General features: G+C 46.8%; 2 protein-coding genes across 7 annotated transcripts in view; both read right to left on the reverse strand.

Annotated features, from left to right (window-relative positions):
* LOC115307100 (adhesion G protein-coupled receptor B1-like) overlaps nt 1-4,573 on the reverse strand; it is a 66,417-nt gene extending 61,844 nt beyond the window's left edge. The window contains exons 1-2 of one of the 3 annotated variants that reach the window (XM_029959419.1): nt 4,409-4,573; nt 2,247-2,349 (exon numbers count right to left, since the gene is read on the reverse strand). Coding sequence is in view for 1 of the 3 variants with exons in the window: in XM_029959418.1 (XP_029815278.1) it covers nt 2,247-2,349; nt 3,840-3,850 (114 nt within the window). In the remaining 2 variants the exon portion in view is untranslated. Of the gene's footprint in view, nt 1-2,246; nt 2,350-3,839; nt 3,880-4,408 lie in introns of those variants that run through there. The other 2 variants (XM_029959420.1, XM_029959418.1) reach the window with 2 other exon arrangements.
* A 5,325-nt stretch (nt 4,574-9,898) lies between these two features.
* Nucleotides 9,899-15,813, reverse strand: part of ADGRB1 (adhesion G protein-coupled receptor B1) — a 222,171-nt gene continuing 216,256 nt past the window's right edge. For all 4 annotated transcript variants that reach the window (XM_029959414.1, XM_029959417.1, XM_029959416.1 and 1 more), the window contains one exon: nt 9,899-9,990. The gene's annotated coding sequence lies outside the window, so the exon portion shown is untranslated. The remainder of the gene's footprint in view (nt 9,991-15,813) is intronic.

Consider the following 15,813-nt stretch of genomic DNA (forward strand, 5'->3'; position numbering starts at 1 on the left):
AGGGCTAAGCACAGAGAAATGATGTCCCAAGCTGCTGGAGAAAGATCTAGCAGAGCTTGTCAGTCTGTCAAGGCCATTAGCCCTTGTTTTCCTTTAAGAGGAGAAATCTGTTCCCTCGCAGCACCCAAGCCATGCCTCTGAGATAGTGCCTGTTCTCACAGCACGCATTTCTTTTGTATCAGGGTATTGCTGACTGTAATTTTTTTTTAGCCTTTTCCCAGGCCTTTCATCTTCAAAAAGCTTAGCAAATCCAGGCGTGGAATCCTGCCTTTGAGGTTACACGGATGGAAATCAAGGGAGAATTTGACACTTCCAGGGAAGCCAATCCCGTGGAAATCCTCCCGGAGTAAACCGCAATCATAAATCAATCACCGACACTTTTAAGACGCTCTATTATCAATAATTGAACGCGAATAAAATCTTAATTTACATTCCTTCGTTTCTTGTCTGTATAGTTTTCTTTCTCTGTTCCCTGCCAGAGACTGTTTACTAGATGGCTGAGAGGAAATCCAAGAATAACCTTTCTATTTATGGTGTTTCATGCATATGTATGTGCAACGAGCTAATCTGCCTCACGAAATCACTGCCGGGAGCTTTGAATCCCCACTACCAGCTCTGACGTGAACACCCTGATTAACGGGACAAAAAGCACCAGGGAGAACCTGGGCTGTGCTCTGCAGGGGGTGGGAGAGGTGAAGGAATCCACCTCCTTCCACCAGGTGAAGAGGATTAACCAAACCATGGGTGAGCTCGGCTTTGTCATCTTGAGCCTCCCTCAGTGTTGAAAGGAATATCCCAGCACACATTTGGGGTTGCAGACAATGCACCCAGGGAAAGCAGGAGCTTGGGTCACCCCTTCTCCACCTCTTGCCAACTCTGTGGGCCACAAGAGACAGCTCTGCTTTGTGATATGAGTTTGTGAAGGGCACCTCTTTAGTAAGAGCAGAGTTGTCTGGCTGCTTGTTACCACACTTCTCTCACACACAAGATTCAAGCAGCTGGAAAACTTTCCTTAAAACAACCTATCCCTAACCCAAAGGGGTCTCCATAGAAATGAGTCTCTGGGATTCACTAAACCCTTTGGCTTCTCTGCAGAAACTGTAGAATCACAGAATGATTTGGGTTGGGAGGGATCTTAAAGATCATTTCATTCCAACCCCTCTGCCTCGGGCAGGAAGACCTTCCACCAGACCAGGTTGCTCCAAGCCCCATCCAACCTGGTCTTGAACACTTCCACAAATGAAGCATCCACAACTTCTCTGGGCAGCCTCTTCCAGTGCCCTACCACCCTCAGACTGAAGAATTTATTCCTCATATGCTTCCAACAGTGACAGCAAGTTCTGGCTGCCAAAGCAGGGACTCAAAAAAACCCAGTTGGTCACTGGTTACTGTTCAGTAATAACTAATTTTTGATTTCTGATTGTGATTTTGGCAGCAGACGGAGTGGAGGAGGTTTCTTGCCTCACTTTTTTTGGCTCAAAAAAATGAGCCAAATATGATGGTTGGAGCATTTGGGAAGATGGGAAAATTTACAACGGGAAAACACTGATGATGAGCAGTGATTTGTCATTCCAGATACCAACAGGGAATGTGAAACTGCTTCACACACGCCCCTCCAGCTGGGTCTGTAATGTGGGAAGGCATGGCTGTGCAACCAGTGCACATGGCTTGGAAAACCACATCAGGTTTTGCCTGTCCTGCTCAAGTCACCCTGGGATCTGCACAGAGTCCCTCGAGGCTCTGCAGTGTGAACAGGGCATCTGGAAATGCTTCCTGCTCCAAAAAAGGTGGGGTTTTTGTGTCTGTGTTCATCAACATCTGCCAAGTGCTTCAAGCTCAGAGTATTAAAATTGCTGGAGAAATAAATGTAAAGCTGAGAGGTTGTTTGTTTGTTTGTTTCTTTAAAAAAGCCTTTTCTCAATCTGTCTTCGTAATATTTTTTCTTTGAAAATAAAATGGTTATAGCCCTGCAAAACACCACGGTTCTTCACCGTGCCATGTGCCAGCTACTCTAGGCAGATATTCAAAAATATCACATTGGTTTTAATCAAAGCCCTGAGGATGCTGACAAATTATCAAAGGGAGAGCGAGAGAGAAAATTGAAATCTGCCATTTAGCCATGCCTTTGACATGTCGCTAATTAACAGATGGAGGAAAAACGAGGAAGCGCTGCCTGAACGGATCATTTCGGTGCTAAATCAGGGGAAAAGCCAAACAAATAAACAAAAGCCTGACTCATCTCCCACCTTATTCCGGGTCTGGGTCTGTCCGATCAGGATGAGGGCGTTGGAGGAGATGATGGAGAGGCAGAAGTTGATGAGGATGACGGAGCGCTCGGAGCGGATGTACCTGCAGCGAGAGAAGAGGGGGAGGGAGACCCACCCTGTTACAACAGGCACCAAGTCACCCCTAAAACCCACCAACCAGGTGCAGGTTGCTCTGGGCCAGGCTCTACACAAGGCCATGGCAAGGGGCTGCCCATTTCCTGCAGATTTTGTGTGTTAAGCAAACAAGAACAAGGGGGAAAGGGAGGGGGAGGAGGTCTCTCCACCATCCCCCCTCAATGCTGGAGTTAGGAGCCAACAAACTAGGGGCCAGCCTAGTCTGAGCCCCTCCTAAGACAGTAGAGTGCTGCAAGTCTTCTTCAGCTCTGCCTACTTGGAAGGGGGCTTGAAAAGGAGCTTAAAAGAAAAACATACAGGCAACACACGGAAAAGATTCCCAAATAAGAAGAGCCACAGGCATGCTGGCCATGGAAGCAGATTACGAACACATGCGCCTTCACAACAAAGTGTGTGTGGTTCAGCATTCCCCTCCCTTTAACCTAACAAGGCATCCTGAAGGGAGAAGCGTTTCTGGCTTTTTTTTTTCTTTTTCTTCTTCTAAAAACACTTCTCAGAACTAGGCCAAACACGCAAGTGCAGCCGCGGGTCTGGGACATGAGGGATATAAGTCGGGAAGGTGTTGCCTTCAGCACCTTGCAGGAGCAAGGGATTTGTCACTTCTGATTTGCAATGGTGCAGCACAGCCCCGACTCGCTGCTGAGGTGTGGGCACGACAATTAATTCAAACCACTGGCCGTGGAGGAAAATTTCTTTGAAGGCACTTTTATGTACCTAATAAAACCAAAAAACAGGGAATTGCAAAAGTGCAAGTCCTCCAGGATTGACTCGGGATCTCACCACACCAACACTCACACACGTGAGTTATCCCAGTGATGCAGCAAAGGCCCTGCCTGAATACCAGATGAGCAAAGAGTAGGTGCTGATGATTATATAAATTAGAAACAGATGTATTAATCAACCAGCTCATCCCTGGAGGCTAATGCAGGATTATTTCCTATATTCCAGCATGGCAACTATTTATATTGGGAATTTAATTTCATTAATTAATTTTAGTGCAAGTGAGTTGGTCGTGCCTTGGCTGCAGAGTTTTGGGTTCCTGATTAGGAGGGCAGGATGAGTTTACTGCACATGTGTGTTCTGCCAAGGTTAAATCTGTGCTTTAGACCTAATGAAGGCTGTAAAACTTTTGATTTTAAATTTTCTCTGAGTTTTGTTTTCAGACAAACATGAATATGAGGATATGATTTCCTGGATACAAAAAAGCCATTGGTGCAAAGCAGTGAATTGAACTTCTACTTAGGGTGTTGGAAATCTGGTTTAGGGGTAATTCTCCCTGAAACTCACCCAATCCCAGAACAGGTTAAAAGATTTAGGATCCCAGCTCAGCTAGAAACTGGGTTGACTGCCTGAAAAATTTGCTTCTGGTTCCTTTCCTGGCCAATCTGATCCCGAATTTCTTGATTTCCTTGGACTCAGTACAATGCTGTGCATCACCTGCATCCCATTCCATTTGTGGCTGGAGGGTACTGAGTCATCAGTCTATCTGTGCTTTGATTGTGTGAAGTAAAACATCAAGTCTCCAATCAGCAGCTTCTAGGGGGGTAGAAAAGGAGATTTGGACTCTGCCCTGGTGGGAATGAGATGTAATAAATCTGTGGAACAACACTATGATCCAACTGGTGCACTTCAAAAGCCTCCTCTAGTCAAAAAAGGTAAGAAATTAGTAGAGTCTGGATGTGAAAGTAAGGGAAGATAATCCAGCTGTCCTCACACTGTTCCCACCTTAAACCTCCTTAAGCCAAGCTCTCCTTTCTCCCTGCTTCCCTTCATATACCGAGAGCCCATCCCGTTCCCCAGATCCCTGAACATCCAAAGAACAAGACGTGGGTTGGCAATGAACAGAATCACAGAATCAGAGTAATTTAGGTTGGGGAAAATCCTCTCGAGTTCCCAGTTCAATCCTATGCCCCCCCCAAAAAGCACTAATTTCAAAGTCAGATCAGGCTTCTCAAGGTCTTGTCCAATCAAGTTTTGGAAAACACCAAGAACAGAAATGCTTCCACCTCTCTTGGATGACTTATTACAGCATTTAACTGCTCTGGTGGTGAAGGATTATTTTTTATATCCAGCTGGATCTTTTCCTGCTGCAGCTGCTGCCTCAAGACCTTTCCCTGCCTACCTCTGCAAGTTATTCCACTCTCCTATGACTCCTTAACAGCCTCCTCTTCTCCAAGCCAACCCTCGTCCAAGCTTGTGACACCCTTTGGCATCATGTTCTCCAGCCCCTTAAGCATCCACTGGATTTGCTCCAATCTCTTGTATTGGGAAAGTTCAATATTGGACAAACTTTTCCAGATGTGGCCACAACAGTGTCAAACGTGATCCAGGTTGTTAAAGAAGACATTAAACAATATTGGCCATAGAACCAACCCTGGCCAGAAGCAACAAGTTCCTGATGAAGCTGCAAACCTTTGACCATTGCCCTTAAATCCGGCAGGAACTCCATCCAGCTATTAAACCAACAATCCAGTGCACAATTCCCTGGTTTGGATACAAGGGAGACTGTGCTAATGGCCTTGGTAATGTCAAAATACACACCACCTACTCCTCTCCACCGTCCCTGTAACCATCCATCCCACCACAGCAGGGAAACAGGTCAGCCAGGCACAACCTGCCCTCAATAAATCCTCGCTGTCTATTCCCAATCACTTCCCTGTCCATCATATTGCTTGGAAATAACCTTTCTAAGTCCTTGCTCTTTAATCAGCCCAGGGGCTGTGTAGGTTGACCAGTCAGTTGTTTTTCTGGATCGTCCCCCTTGCCCTTTTTAAAGGTGGGTGTAACATTTGCCTTCTTCCAGCCATCAGGAACCTTCCCAGATGACAGAGCAGCTCCACAGCTACACCAGAGAGCTCCCTCTATGCATCCCATTTTGTCCCATGGATTTGCAAGTGTCCAGATAACCTAAATAATCCCTGTCTCTCTTTTCCTTGGTGGTGGGGAGTACTTTTTTCCCTGGATTTTGCCTCTGTGTAGGAATTTGGGTGCCTGGCAGCCGACCTTGCCAGTAGAATAAGGCAAAGAAGGCATTGGGTACCTTCACCTTTTCAACTTCCTTCTCCATTAGGCTCCTTGTCCCCTTCCATACCGAGCCAACACTTCCCTGGGTAATCCTTTGGTGCTGATGGACCTACAGAAACCCTTCCTGGTGCCTTTCACATCCCTCCCCAGTTTCAAAGGCAGCTGAGGTCTGACCATTCTAATTCAATCCTGCATTCCTGGGCAATTCTTCCAGAGTCCTCCTTGGTAGCCTGACCTGGATTCCAAGCATTTCCTTGCTATGTTTCAGTTCAATCAGAATGCTGAGACCTCCTGCCATGCTTGCTTTTCTCCTTCCATTTCCTCTTCCCCAGTACAGGATGCTCCACAGAAAGAAATCATCAATACTACCCCAGCCCCTCTGGCCAAAGAAGTCAGGAGCTCATATCAGAGAGGAAAAAAGCACAGAACTTGATAGGTTTTGCCAGAAAACAGATCTCCAGCAAGGACAGAGCTACTCCAGGGTGCTGTCTTGCTACCCCTTTGGCTGATATATGGACTCTGTCTACTTATCAAAATATGCTGTACTCAGCCACGAAAGCAGGGAAAAACTCACTGCTAATTCAGGGAACTTCTGCTCTGGCTTGTGTCCTAGAATCACAGAATATCCTGAGTTGGAAGGAATCCACAAGGATCATGGAGTCCAACTCCTGACCCCGCACAGACCCACCCCAAAAATCCCACCATGTGCCTGAGAGTTGTCCAAACTCTTCCTGAGCTCTGGCAGCCTTGGTGGTGTGAGCACTTCTCTGGGAAGCTTGTTCAGTGCCCGACCACCCTCTGGGGGAGGAACCTTTTCCTGAGATCCACCTAAATCTCCCCTGACACAGTTTCACCCCATTCCCTCAGGTCCTGTCGCTGGTCACCAGAGAGGCTCCCCACATCCTGCAGCGTGTGGGGAAGCCCTGCACAAGCTGAGACAGATGGAAAAGGTGGGAAAACCCTGCAGTCTGTCTCTCTGCCCCCATTAGACTCCCCTGCTCCCACAAACACTGAGTCACTCCTGCTTTCTCACTGTGTGTACACACATCCCTCTCCTTGCAGTCACTTACTCATTCCTGCTGCCTCCCACCAGGGCCACCGAGTGCCTCAGCACCTCCAGCACAGGCAGAGCTCCGGGGTTTAAAGCAAGTGTTAAAAGCCCCTGGAGAGCTCATTGACAGCCACTAAATCAATCCTCAGGCTCTGCTGGGCAGGGAGAGAAAAGCTCCCTGTGTTATCTCCCAGTGATCCAGCTCTCCCCCAGCTGCTGCCAGGGAACAGGGGCTGCCGTGCCCCACATGCTGATGGGCTGGTGGATGAGCTATTCAATAGCCAGCATCGATCTCCAGGCTATGGAAAGGTCACTGACTCCAGAGGCTGTTGAACCACGATGAGTTCAGGGACGGAAAACGCATCCTGAAATACCATCCTGTCAAGGAGCTGCTTGAAAGGAGTGGCACAAACCAGAGCTCGGAGGAACACAGCACTAAGTCATTTCACCTGTTCTGACCCTTGAGTAGCTGAGTTTTTTTCTCCCCAGTTTTTCATCTTCACGCTGGTGTTCAAGGGGGAAGATCTTTTTTTTTTTTCTTTCAATTCCCCCTCTTTTTCCACATGGGTGGTGGAGCGTGTGGCCCACACGCACATTGTGCCTCCAGCTGTGACCCGGGCCAGGCGCTGCCGAGATGTAACAAGGTCACTCCCCTTCCACAGCCCACTGTGTCACTGACCCCTCTGTCGAGCCTGCTAATAAGGCCAGAGATGCACCATCTGCAGCAGAGATTTTTGCAGCCATCTGTCTACTGGGAACTGGAGTGAGTCCACCAACAGGCCACCAACAGCCGTCAAACAGAAGCAACTCCCAGTTTTCCAGGAGGCTGTGCCAAGTTGGCCGGGTCTGAAGTGATCACTTGCATCAAAAAAGCTCGTGCCATTCACACCAGTGGCTGAGTAGATGCCACCGAGGAGCAACCATTATTTGGGGGCTTTGAATGGGAAGTGGAGGGTAAATTCCTTCCCCAAAGCTGAGATCACCTCCCTTCTACTCTTCCCCCTTTTCTTTACCGTGTCCCTCTCCCTCTTTCTCACCCGCCCTTTCTTTCTGCTTCCCATATATACACACACATATAAACAAACCCTAGCTGGGCAAAATTCTGGGAAAGCTTCCAGAGTGTCAGCTTCAGTGAGCTTATTCATCAGAAGTGTTTCATTCTCAAGCTGGGTCTATGTGTGCATGCTCCAGATGCCTTTGTCCGGAGTTCTGAATGGGAAATTTCCCGGCCAAAGCTCCCAAAAACAGCTGAGCTCTGGATGAGGGCTCTCCACAGAAGATCAGGCAGCCAGGGCATGAGGAGTTTCTCCCCTGCACGGTGAAAAAGAACCACTTTGATACTGCTCCTGTGTGGAATAATACTTCTGATTCCATTTCTAAACACTCCTCCTGTTGTCTATCAGAATATGTTACATTCAGGGCAAAGCAAAGTGGGAGCAAGGAGATAACGTTGACTTGAGTATGAGGTTCCTGAGACCATTAAAAGGACAGCACATTCACGTCCAGCAGCTATGCCTAAAATAAAAAGGACACACAGAGTGCTCAGGGCTCAGCCACGGGAATGCTGTGAAGTTCAGAAAACATGGAAACATGATCTACAGAGAAGAAATGGAACAAACTCAGCGCACCAGAGAGAAATTCTAGAGATCACTTGATCATGCTTTACAAATATTTACACAGAGAGACTTAGGATAGAGAGCCCTTTAACCAAGATAAAGCTGGTCTCAGGATCACTTGGAAATGCATGTCCATCCTTGGCTAGCTCAGAAATACCCATTCAAGCCTCCCATAAACGTGTCCCCCCATTGGTGCTGATTATTTTGGGCATAGGCACAAGGCAAAGGCTGGAATAAGAAATTAAGCAGAGTATATTTTAAACAGGTCAGGCAATTTACTGTCCTCAATAACAGTAAATATTGAGGGGGCACGCTCCTGGAAAAAAATACACCATGTTATTCCAAATGACTCTTGGCATGCTCCAAACTGAGTCGACCTCATGTCTGAGCTTGGGTTTCAGATCCTGAACTTGTTTCTGATAGGAAAGAGAGGGTGAGGCTCAAACACTTGCACTTTACTCTCCAATCCTAACTTTCCACTTGATCCTGACACCAGTGACACCAGTAAGTCACCTACCAGCGCTGCTCAGTGCTGCCCAGCCTGAGGAAAAGCAGGAGAGGACAAGGACTTGAGCACATCCAATGATACCCCAGGCACGGAAAAACCTGAGTTCTAGATAAATGTTATCATGATCAGTCTTCAGCTTGTTGCACTCGCCAAAATTAACCAGCCACTACGTACTGTCACAGTATCAACAAAAAAAGATGCATTTTTGCTCATTTTTTTTACTCTCTTGTTTCTTTCCTCTGTCAAAGGGTAGAAAAAGTTATCTCAATTCACACCTCTGAATGGAATTTCCCCTTTCCTTCCTTCCTAAGAAGAGTGACTTGACAAAATGAGAACCTCAGACTGATCCCTTCTCCCAAAAGGATCACCAGTAATATCCAGTTAGATTCTCTGTAGCCACTCCACTTCCATTTCACAGTCAGTCACCTGGTTCTGATTGTCTTTGTTTTATTCAGTGTGGAGCCATGAAGGTCTCAGTGTGTTTGCCATGGATTTAGGAAAGGAATGGGTCTCGTGGCATAAACTCAGACCTTGTTCAAGGCAATACAGGGAGAAAATCCCTTGCACACCTCGGGTTCTCTGGCTTATACAGTCCACCAAAACACGTCTAACAGGGGCATGGGCCAATACGGGCCTTGGTTCAATAAAACTTTGCTACAAATTCACTTCAGCCTTTATAAATGACACAATTTTAGGTTCCACCTGACCTGCTTATGTGTGTACAGGAGCTCTCTACCATGGGATGCACTGAGGACTCCCATTTGAACCTGAAGATGAAGGCAAAATGTAGCTAAGAGGTAGGAGAGTTATTTAGGTGATGGAGTGTAATGATGTGGTTTAACATCCTCAGGCTCCTGAGAAGTTCTGTCAGTTCTTCAGGCCAGATGTTTTCATGGCAGGTCATGGGAATTGTGATGTTATCAAAGCAATACCTCGAAGGAAAGGGCCTGCCCAGAGGCAGAACATGTCCACCTCGCCCCAGACAAGGTCTCCTGGAGTTTACAAAGGCATCTAAACCAGCAAGAGGCTTTTGGAAGTGGAACAGTGAGACTACATGGGGCCGTGGCACTAATTTCACTCTACTAATTTCTCTGGCACTGAAAGGAAAGAACAATGCCAGCTAAGCCACCAGGATGACTTTCTGCAGGACCCACTCGTTACCAAACAGCTCTTCCTCAGGCACCAGACACCCAAAACCAGAGGGCAAACACTCTAGGATCCATGCAGATTAAAAACCAGTTACTTTCCCCAAGAAGAAGAGAAGAGAAGAGAATGAAAGCCATACCTCCAAACAGAGACATAAATGATAATCAACAGCAAAAGTGTCAGCGAAGATACTCCACAGCCTACAATTAACGTGACAGAAGGGACCAGCACCTTTTCCATGTTCTGAAAGAGAGAAAGTAAGACATTAAAAAAAAGAAAGAAAGAAATAGAAGAAGCTCAGAAAAAATAAAATAAAATAAAAAACCAGTTCTACCAGCAAAATTTCATGGCAAGAATTTTCCTCCTAATTGTCACTGTGTCAACTCACCTGACCTTCACATCACACTGCACAAACAAATAAGGAGGAAAGGAAACCAGGATCTATTTCTGGTTGGCCCAGACTTCTTTTGGACCTGATTCTGTTCCCACACTCACACACACACACCAGTGTCAAGTCTGGGTAACAACTCTGATTTCTGTGGAAGGCAAACGTGGGTTGCAAGAGGAGGATCAGGCCCTTCCCATCCAGTGTGAAACTGTGAGGCAATTAATGAGGCAACAGCAGAAGGCAATGCCTGCACTGGAACAATTACCAAGGAGCTCTTCTGGGAATGGTGGTGATGAAGGGTGGAGGATGAAAAGGTGAAAATTTTCCACCAGCTACAGACATTCATCTGGAAAAGGATGAAGTAAAGCAAGTAAAGGAAAAGCAAGGTGTATGTCCTCCCCAGGGACCCAGAATCCAGCCATACCATCCATCAGTTCACTACTCTTACACTACTACAAGAGGCATTTCCTCATATAAAGGGATCATACAGACCGGAAAACCTGGTTGGGATGGTTCTGAAGAGAAAAGATCTGCAGACACAACCCAACACTTGCTGTAACCTCTCCTAATGGAGTTCTCTGCCTGGCTGTGACTGTGTAACCAACCAACATCTGCCAGACTGATACCACTAAAGTCATCCTGTCCTCAGCTTGGAGGGAGGATCTGGATCCCTCTTGGCTTTCCCTGCTGCAGGCTCATTTCCACACCGGTGATCTCTGCTGGCATGAGAGGCAGAGAGGCACAGACCCACCGTGCAGCAGACACACCAGAACCCTTTATTCAGAGGGATCAGCTCGTGTGCAGAGGGGTGGGAGCCCACTCAGGGCTCATTGCATTGTCATTGCACTGGCACAGCACCAACACCTATCGCTTCGCCCATGGACATGAGATGGTTTCTGACACAGCAAGGGCTTAGCACGAGGGAGAAAAAAACCACAAATAAAGGGAACTATGCAAAAATTTGGGAATAGAACAGGCAGCCCTCTAAGGACTTGACTGCACTGTTTTGTTGGCAGGCAGGAGGCTGCTCAACCTGAACCTCCAGTCAGCGGGATGCCATGAGGCTGAGGCTGTGGCAGCTCTGTTCCAGGCTACTGAGCCTTCTGCAAAGCAAAGTACATCAGGTAAGGCTCAGTGCGGTGCTCAGATGGAGCCTGGCCAGCTCAACACATGGGCAAAGCAAACATGTGTCCCTTCACTCAAGGCCCACAGTCACCACAGGTTTACTCCACAGAGCCCACCCTGAAGAGGAGATAAACAACCCTGGTGCAGAGGGGTCTGAGCTGAATTGTCCCTGGATTTTGAAGGACTTGGTAAGGTAAGATCTTCCTTATTTGATTATGTTGACCAGGGGTGCCTCACACATTTGGAGGGGGAATTAATTAATTAATATGAGGACTTAAGTCCCCACATTTTGAACCTCATTGGGATGAATTAATGAGGAAAAAAAACTCTCACACCATTGCAGTGAACCCCACAGGAGCTGTTGGGAAGGCTGGCACAAGATCTTAGAGGACCTGACACAAAATTGAGTGACACACTGTAGGAGCCTAGAGGATAAGGGGGTTAACATGTATGTCTCAAGCATTGGTAGCCAGATGGCTGTGGAGCCAACCAAGGACTGTTGTGGCTGGAGAAGGTGCCATGTGGAGGTAGGGCAGCACTTTTCTGTGACAAATATCCTTGCCCTGGCTCCTGGAGATAAGCACAACACAGGACAAGAGCAGGAATGAGGTTGAGAAGGGAGCATGCACTGAAGGGGTATAATCAAAAACCACCAAAGACCCCTGAAGCCTCCAACTCATTTCCAGAAAAGTCTAGAAGAATGATCTGTGTATGATAACTAATTTGCATAGAAAGTGAGAAACTAGCAGGGAAAACTTATCTATAAAAGGTGCCCCCCTGAAGCCTGGGGGCACAGGCACCCCAGGATCCTGGACAATGCTGGAGCCAGGAATGATGGTCTCTCTTTCTCCCTTTCCTTGTTTCTTCCTTTCTTTCTCTCTCTCCCTCTTTAATCCATTTTCTCCCTCTTCCCTTTCACCCTTCCCCTTTATCCAAAATGTCCTGTGCTTACCCCAGGAGATCAGGGACTAACATCCCAATTTCCATGCCAAATGTGTCACTTACTAATAAAACTCTGCAAGTTCTTGTGGACCCTCTGACTTTCACCGTTCCTTTCGACCACAAATCTTGGGTACTTCTTTCCCCTTAAAGATGGGATGCCCCACACATTCAGTGGCTTGAATTCCCAGCTGGAATAAGCACCCAAAGGACTACAGGTTGTTTGAGGGATCTCCACTGGATGCAGAACAGCTACAGACAGGAAACCTGCAGTGTGGAGCTACCTCTCTGCAATGTCCCCCACCTTCCTTGAGTTTATTCTGTGAAACAGGAGGCTTAGGACACTCCCAAACTAGACCACAGATCACAGAATCCCAGATTAGTTTGGGTTGGAAGGGACCTTAAAGATCATCTGATTCCAACCCCCTGTCATGGGCAAAGACACCTTCAGCTAGACCAAGGTTAATCAGGGCCCCATCCAACTCGGCCTTGACAGATACACACACACAGGGTTTGGATTCCAATCCTAATTCAACTTGCAGAAATTATGGAACTTTAAAACAATCTCTCGGTCCTTTTAACTAACAACGGTTGTGCAGAAACTGCAGGAGTAACAGGGTGCTGAGCCTCACCAATCCTGCATCATCCTGCATCTTCCTCCACTCGCAGATTCCCAAAATGCTCGTGAAAAAATGTTTCAGCTCACATGTGGAGCCTTCCCCTAAACTTCTACAGAGATTAGATCACTGCAATTTTTACTGTCAAGTCATATGACTGTGTTTTCCATCCTGTGAATTCACTCCTGCCAAATATTCACGGAAGGTTAGAAGCATTTTTTTCTGGGGATGAGGTGAATGCAGAGGTACTTCAATGAATGTATCAACATTTTGATTTATCTTCCATCAAACAAAATTGAGATTGGACATAATCCAGGCAGTGTGAGTGCTGAAGTAGCATATCTTTCTCCTTATAAATTGAAATGTGGAATGGACTCTGATTTAGGGGTTGGGTATGGGAGAGACAGATGCAATGTTGGGTAAGAAGCCACAGCTTTGCTTCTCCCCCCTGCAGAACCCAGGCGGGCAGCAGCTCTGTCCCACCCCAGAGATGCCTGGTTGTGATAAAAGCACTGATCAAACATGGATTGCTCCTTGCTCTCTCTCTCCCTCTCTCTCTCCAAGCTCGCTCCCAACCCCTTTTCCTGTCCCTGCTCCTCCCTCACGGCGATGTGAGTTCACATCGCACAAACGGTGGCCTGGGATGAGCATCGATTGTGACATTTGATTTAAGTAGGTCTCATTTCACTGACTTTTCATGGGTAACTGGATAAAAGTGGGGGAGGAGCTCCATTAAAGCAAAAAAAGCCCGACACGTAACTCACTCCTAAACCACCCAGGAGTAACTGAAGGAATGGAGTTTGGTTTGTAAGGGATGAGCAGACTTCATCCCCATATCCCAACACAGGAATCTCTAATTTCCCTCCCTTCCATATCCTCTCTGATATCCCTCCACTCCCCAAAATCCTCAGGTTCTTTCACTTCTTTCTCAATCCCCTTTCCCATATTACCCACAACACTCTCCTAGGTCCTCCATCAGCTAAGGAAGAGATTTCATGTGCTGGACTATTCCTAGGTCAGGTGTTTGCTCACAGATGAGGCATTACACAAATGATGAGCGGTCAGTTGGAAGCCAGATTTTGCTGTAATAACTGGTGTCTCTCTGCAGTCCTTCCCACAGGAAAGCCCCTGATCTGCACCTCCTTCTTCATCTTTTAACCAAATTTTCACAAAAGCCATACCAAGTGGAAGGACTTTTGCTAAAGAGACGCCACAAAGTTCATCCCTCTACCCCACAGAGAAGAAATGGCTGGTGATGAGATTTGTGTTGGCATCATGAGGGTGGATAACCACAAAAAACACTGGCTGCTCCTTTTGGGATAATAAAATCATTAAGGTTGAAAAAGGCCTTAAAGAACAGCAAGACCAACCACCAACCCAACACCACCACCATGTTCACCACTAAACCATGTCCTCAAATGCCATATCCACATGTTTTTTGAACACTTCCAGGTGACTGCATTACTTCCCACGACAGTCTGTTCCAATGCTTTATAACCCTTTCCATGAAGAAATTTTTCCTAATGTCTAATCCACTTGAGGCAATTTCTTCTCATCCTAAATAAGTCCTAAAGCCTCAGACCCATGTAACTTAGGATTCTGCTTTCTTTCTTCGTTATTAAGGTTTCTCTGTCCCGCCCATCTTCCTTTTCCCATCCCCCTCTTCTTCCCTTTGGCAAACAAATCCTCATTTGTTTTATATCTTCTGACTAATTAAACCCCCTGACAGAATGTGGTTGGATGCTGTAGAATCCAAGCCTTGCGAGGGAAATTTCCTTAAAGGAGGAAAAGTGAGGGAAAAACAAGGCCGATTCAAAAAGTAATAATGCTGGCAACAGAAAGACCTCAAGGTAAGAGAGGAAGCAATCCTATGGGATTTTCCCAGCACCACAGCTGAGAAGAAACCGGTTGTCTGCAAAAGACAGGCCAGGAAAAGGGTCTCCACCTTCTCCAGGAGCACCTTGAAACGCAGATGAAGCCGTGCCCGTTTGGAGCTGGAAAGAAAACTTTTCCCTGGGCCAATCAGGAACAGAGCAGGTTGCTGTGAGTCGCAATTCCTGGGATTCTGTCACCAGGCATGACAAGGGAGGGGAGAAGCAATCAATGACATCAGCCAGGATGGAAATAACGAGCGCTCCTGCCTGGGGCTGCTCCTGTCCTGCCACCTCATCGCTCTGCCTGGCAGGGCAGAAGGACACTCCTCCTTTTCTTTGCGATTTCACCTTGCTTCCTTCTCCTTTTCTGTTTCCTTTTCTCTTCCTTTCTCCCTAATTTTTGCTCTCCTTGTCTTTTTTGTCTCCCTTCCTTTGGCCATTTCCCATGACATATTCTGCCTTTTCTTCTTGCCCTTAATGCATCTCTCTGGCTCTCCCCCCTTGATATTCTCTGCATTTCTCTCTTTCCTTCTCTTGCTTTCTGCAGAATGTGGTGAAAAGCGACTTCATTCGAGTCGTGTTTGTTCCATTACCCTGCTCTGGCTCCAGGGTCAAACAGGCTCCAATTAGAAGAAAATATTTCTTAATGCTGTGCAGTTTGCCCCAGACCTTACAAGCTGTTCTTTCTGCTTTTTCCATCCTCGATCCTGAGAAAAGCTGAACAAAGTCTTTATAGGTACAACATCACACCAACACTGTCACCGAAAAATTAAAACCTTTATTATGCTCCCAAATTAAACACAGGCATATGAGTTTGGAATTTGGGGGGCTGGGCTTTGTTTGGTTTTAGAAATGTGTTTGCTCTTTGTAATGGTTGCCTTGAGCCTGGCTTCCTGCACATCTGAAATTAAAGATTCATGAAGTCAGAGAATTACAGAATTACTGGTTGCAAGGGACAACTTCAGCTTTACAATCCAATTTGCTGCTTGGAGCAAGGCTACCACTAGTATCAGGTGCTGTTTTTGTCTGGATAAGCTTTGGGAATTCTCCAAGATGGAGAGCTCCCATCCCATTGGTGCCCATTCCAGGGCTACACAACTCTCCTTGCGACAGGGTTTTTCCC

Source organism: Manacus vitellinus, unplaced genomic scaffold (genome assembly GCF_001715985.3).
Source record: "Manacus vitellinus isolate BGI_N305 unplaced genomic scaffold, ASM171598v3 scaffold_1_pilon, whole genome shotgun sequence".
NCBI classification, from domain to species: Eukaryota; Metazoa; Chordata; class Aves; order Passeriformes; family Pipridae; genus Manacus; species Manacus vitellinus.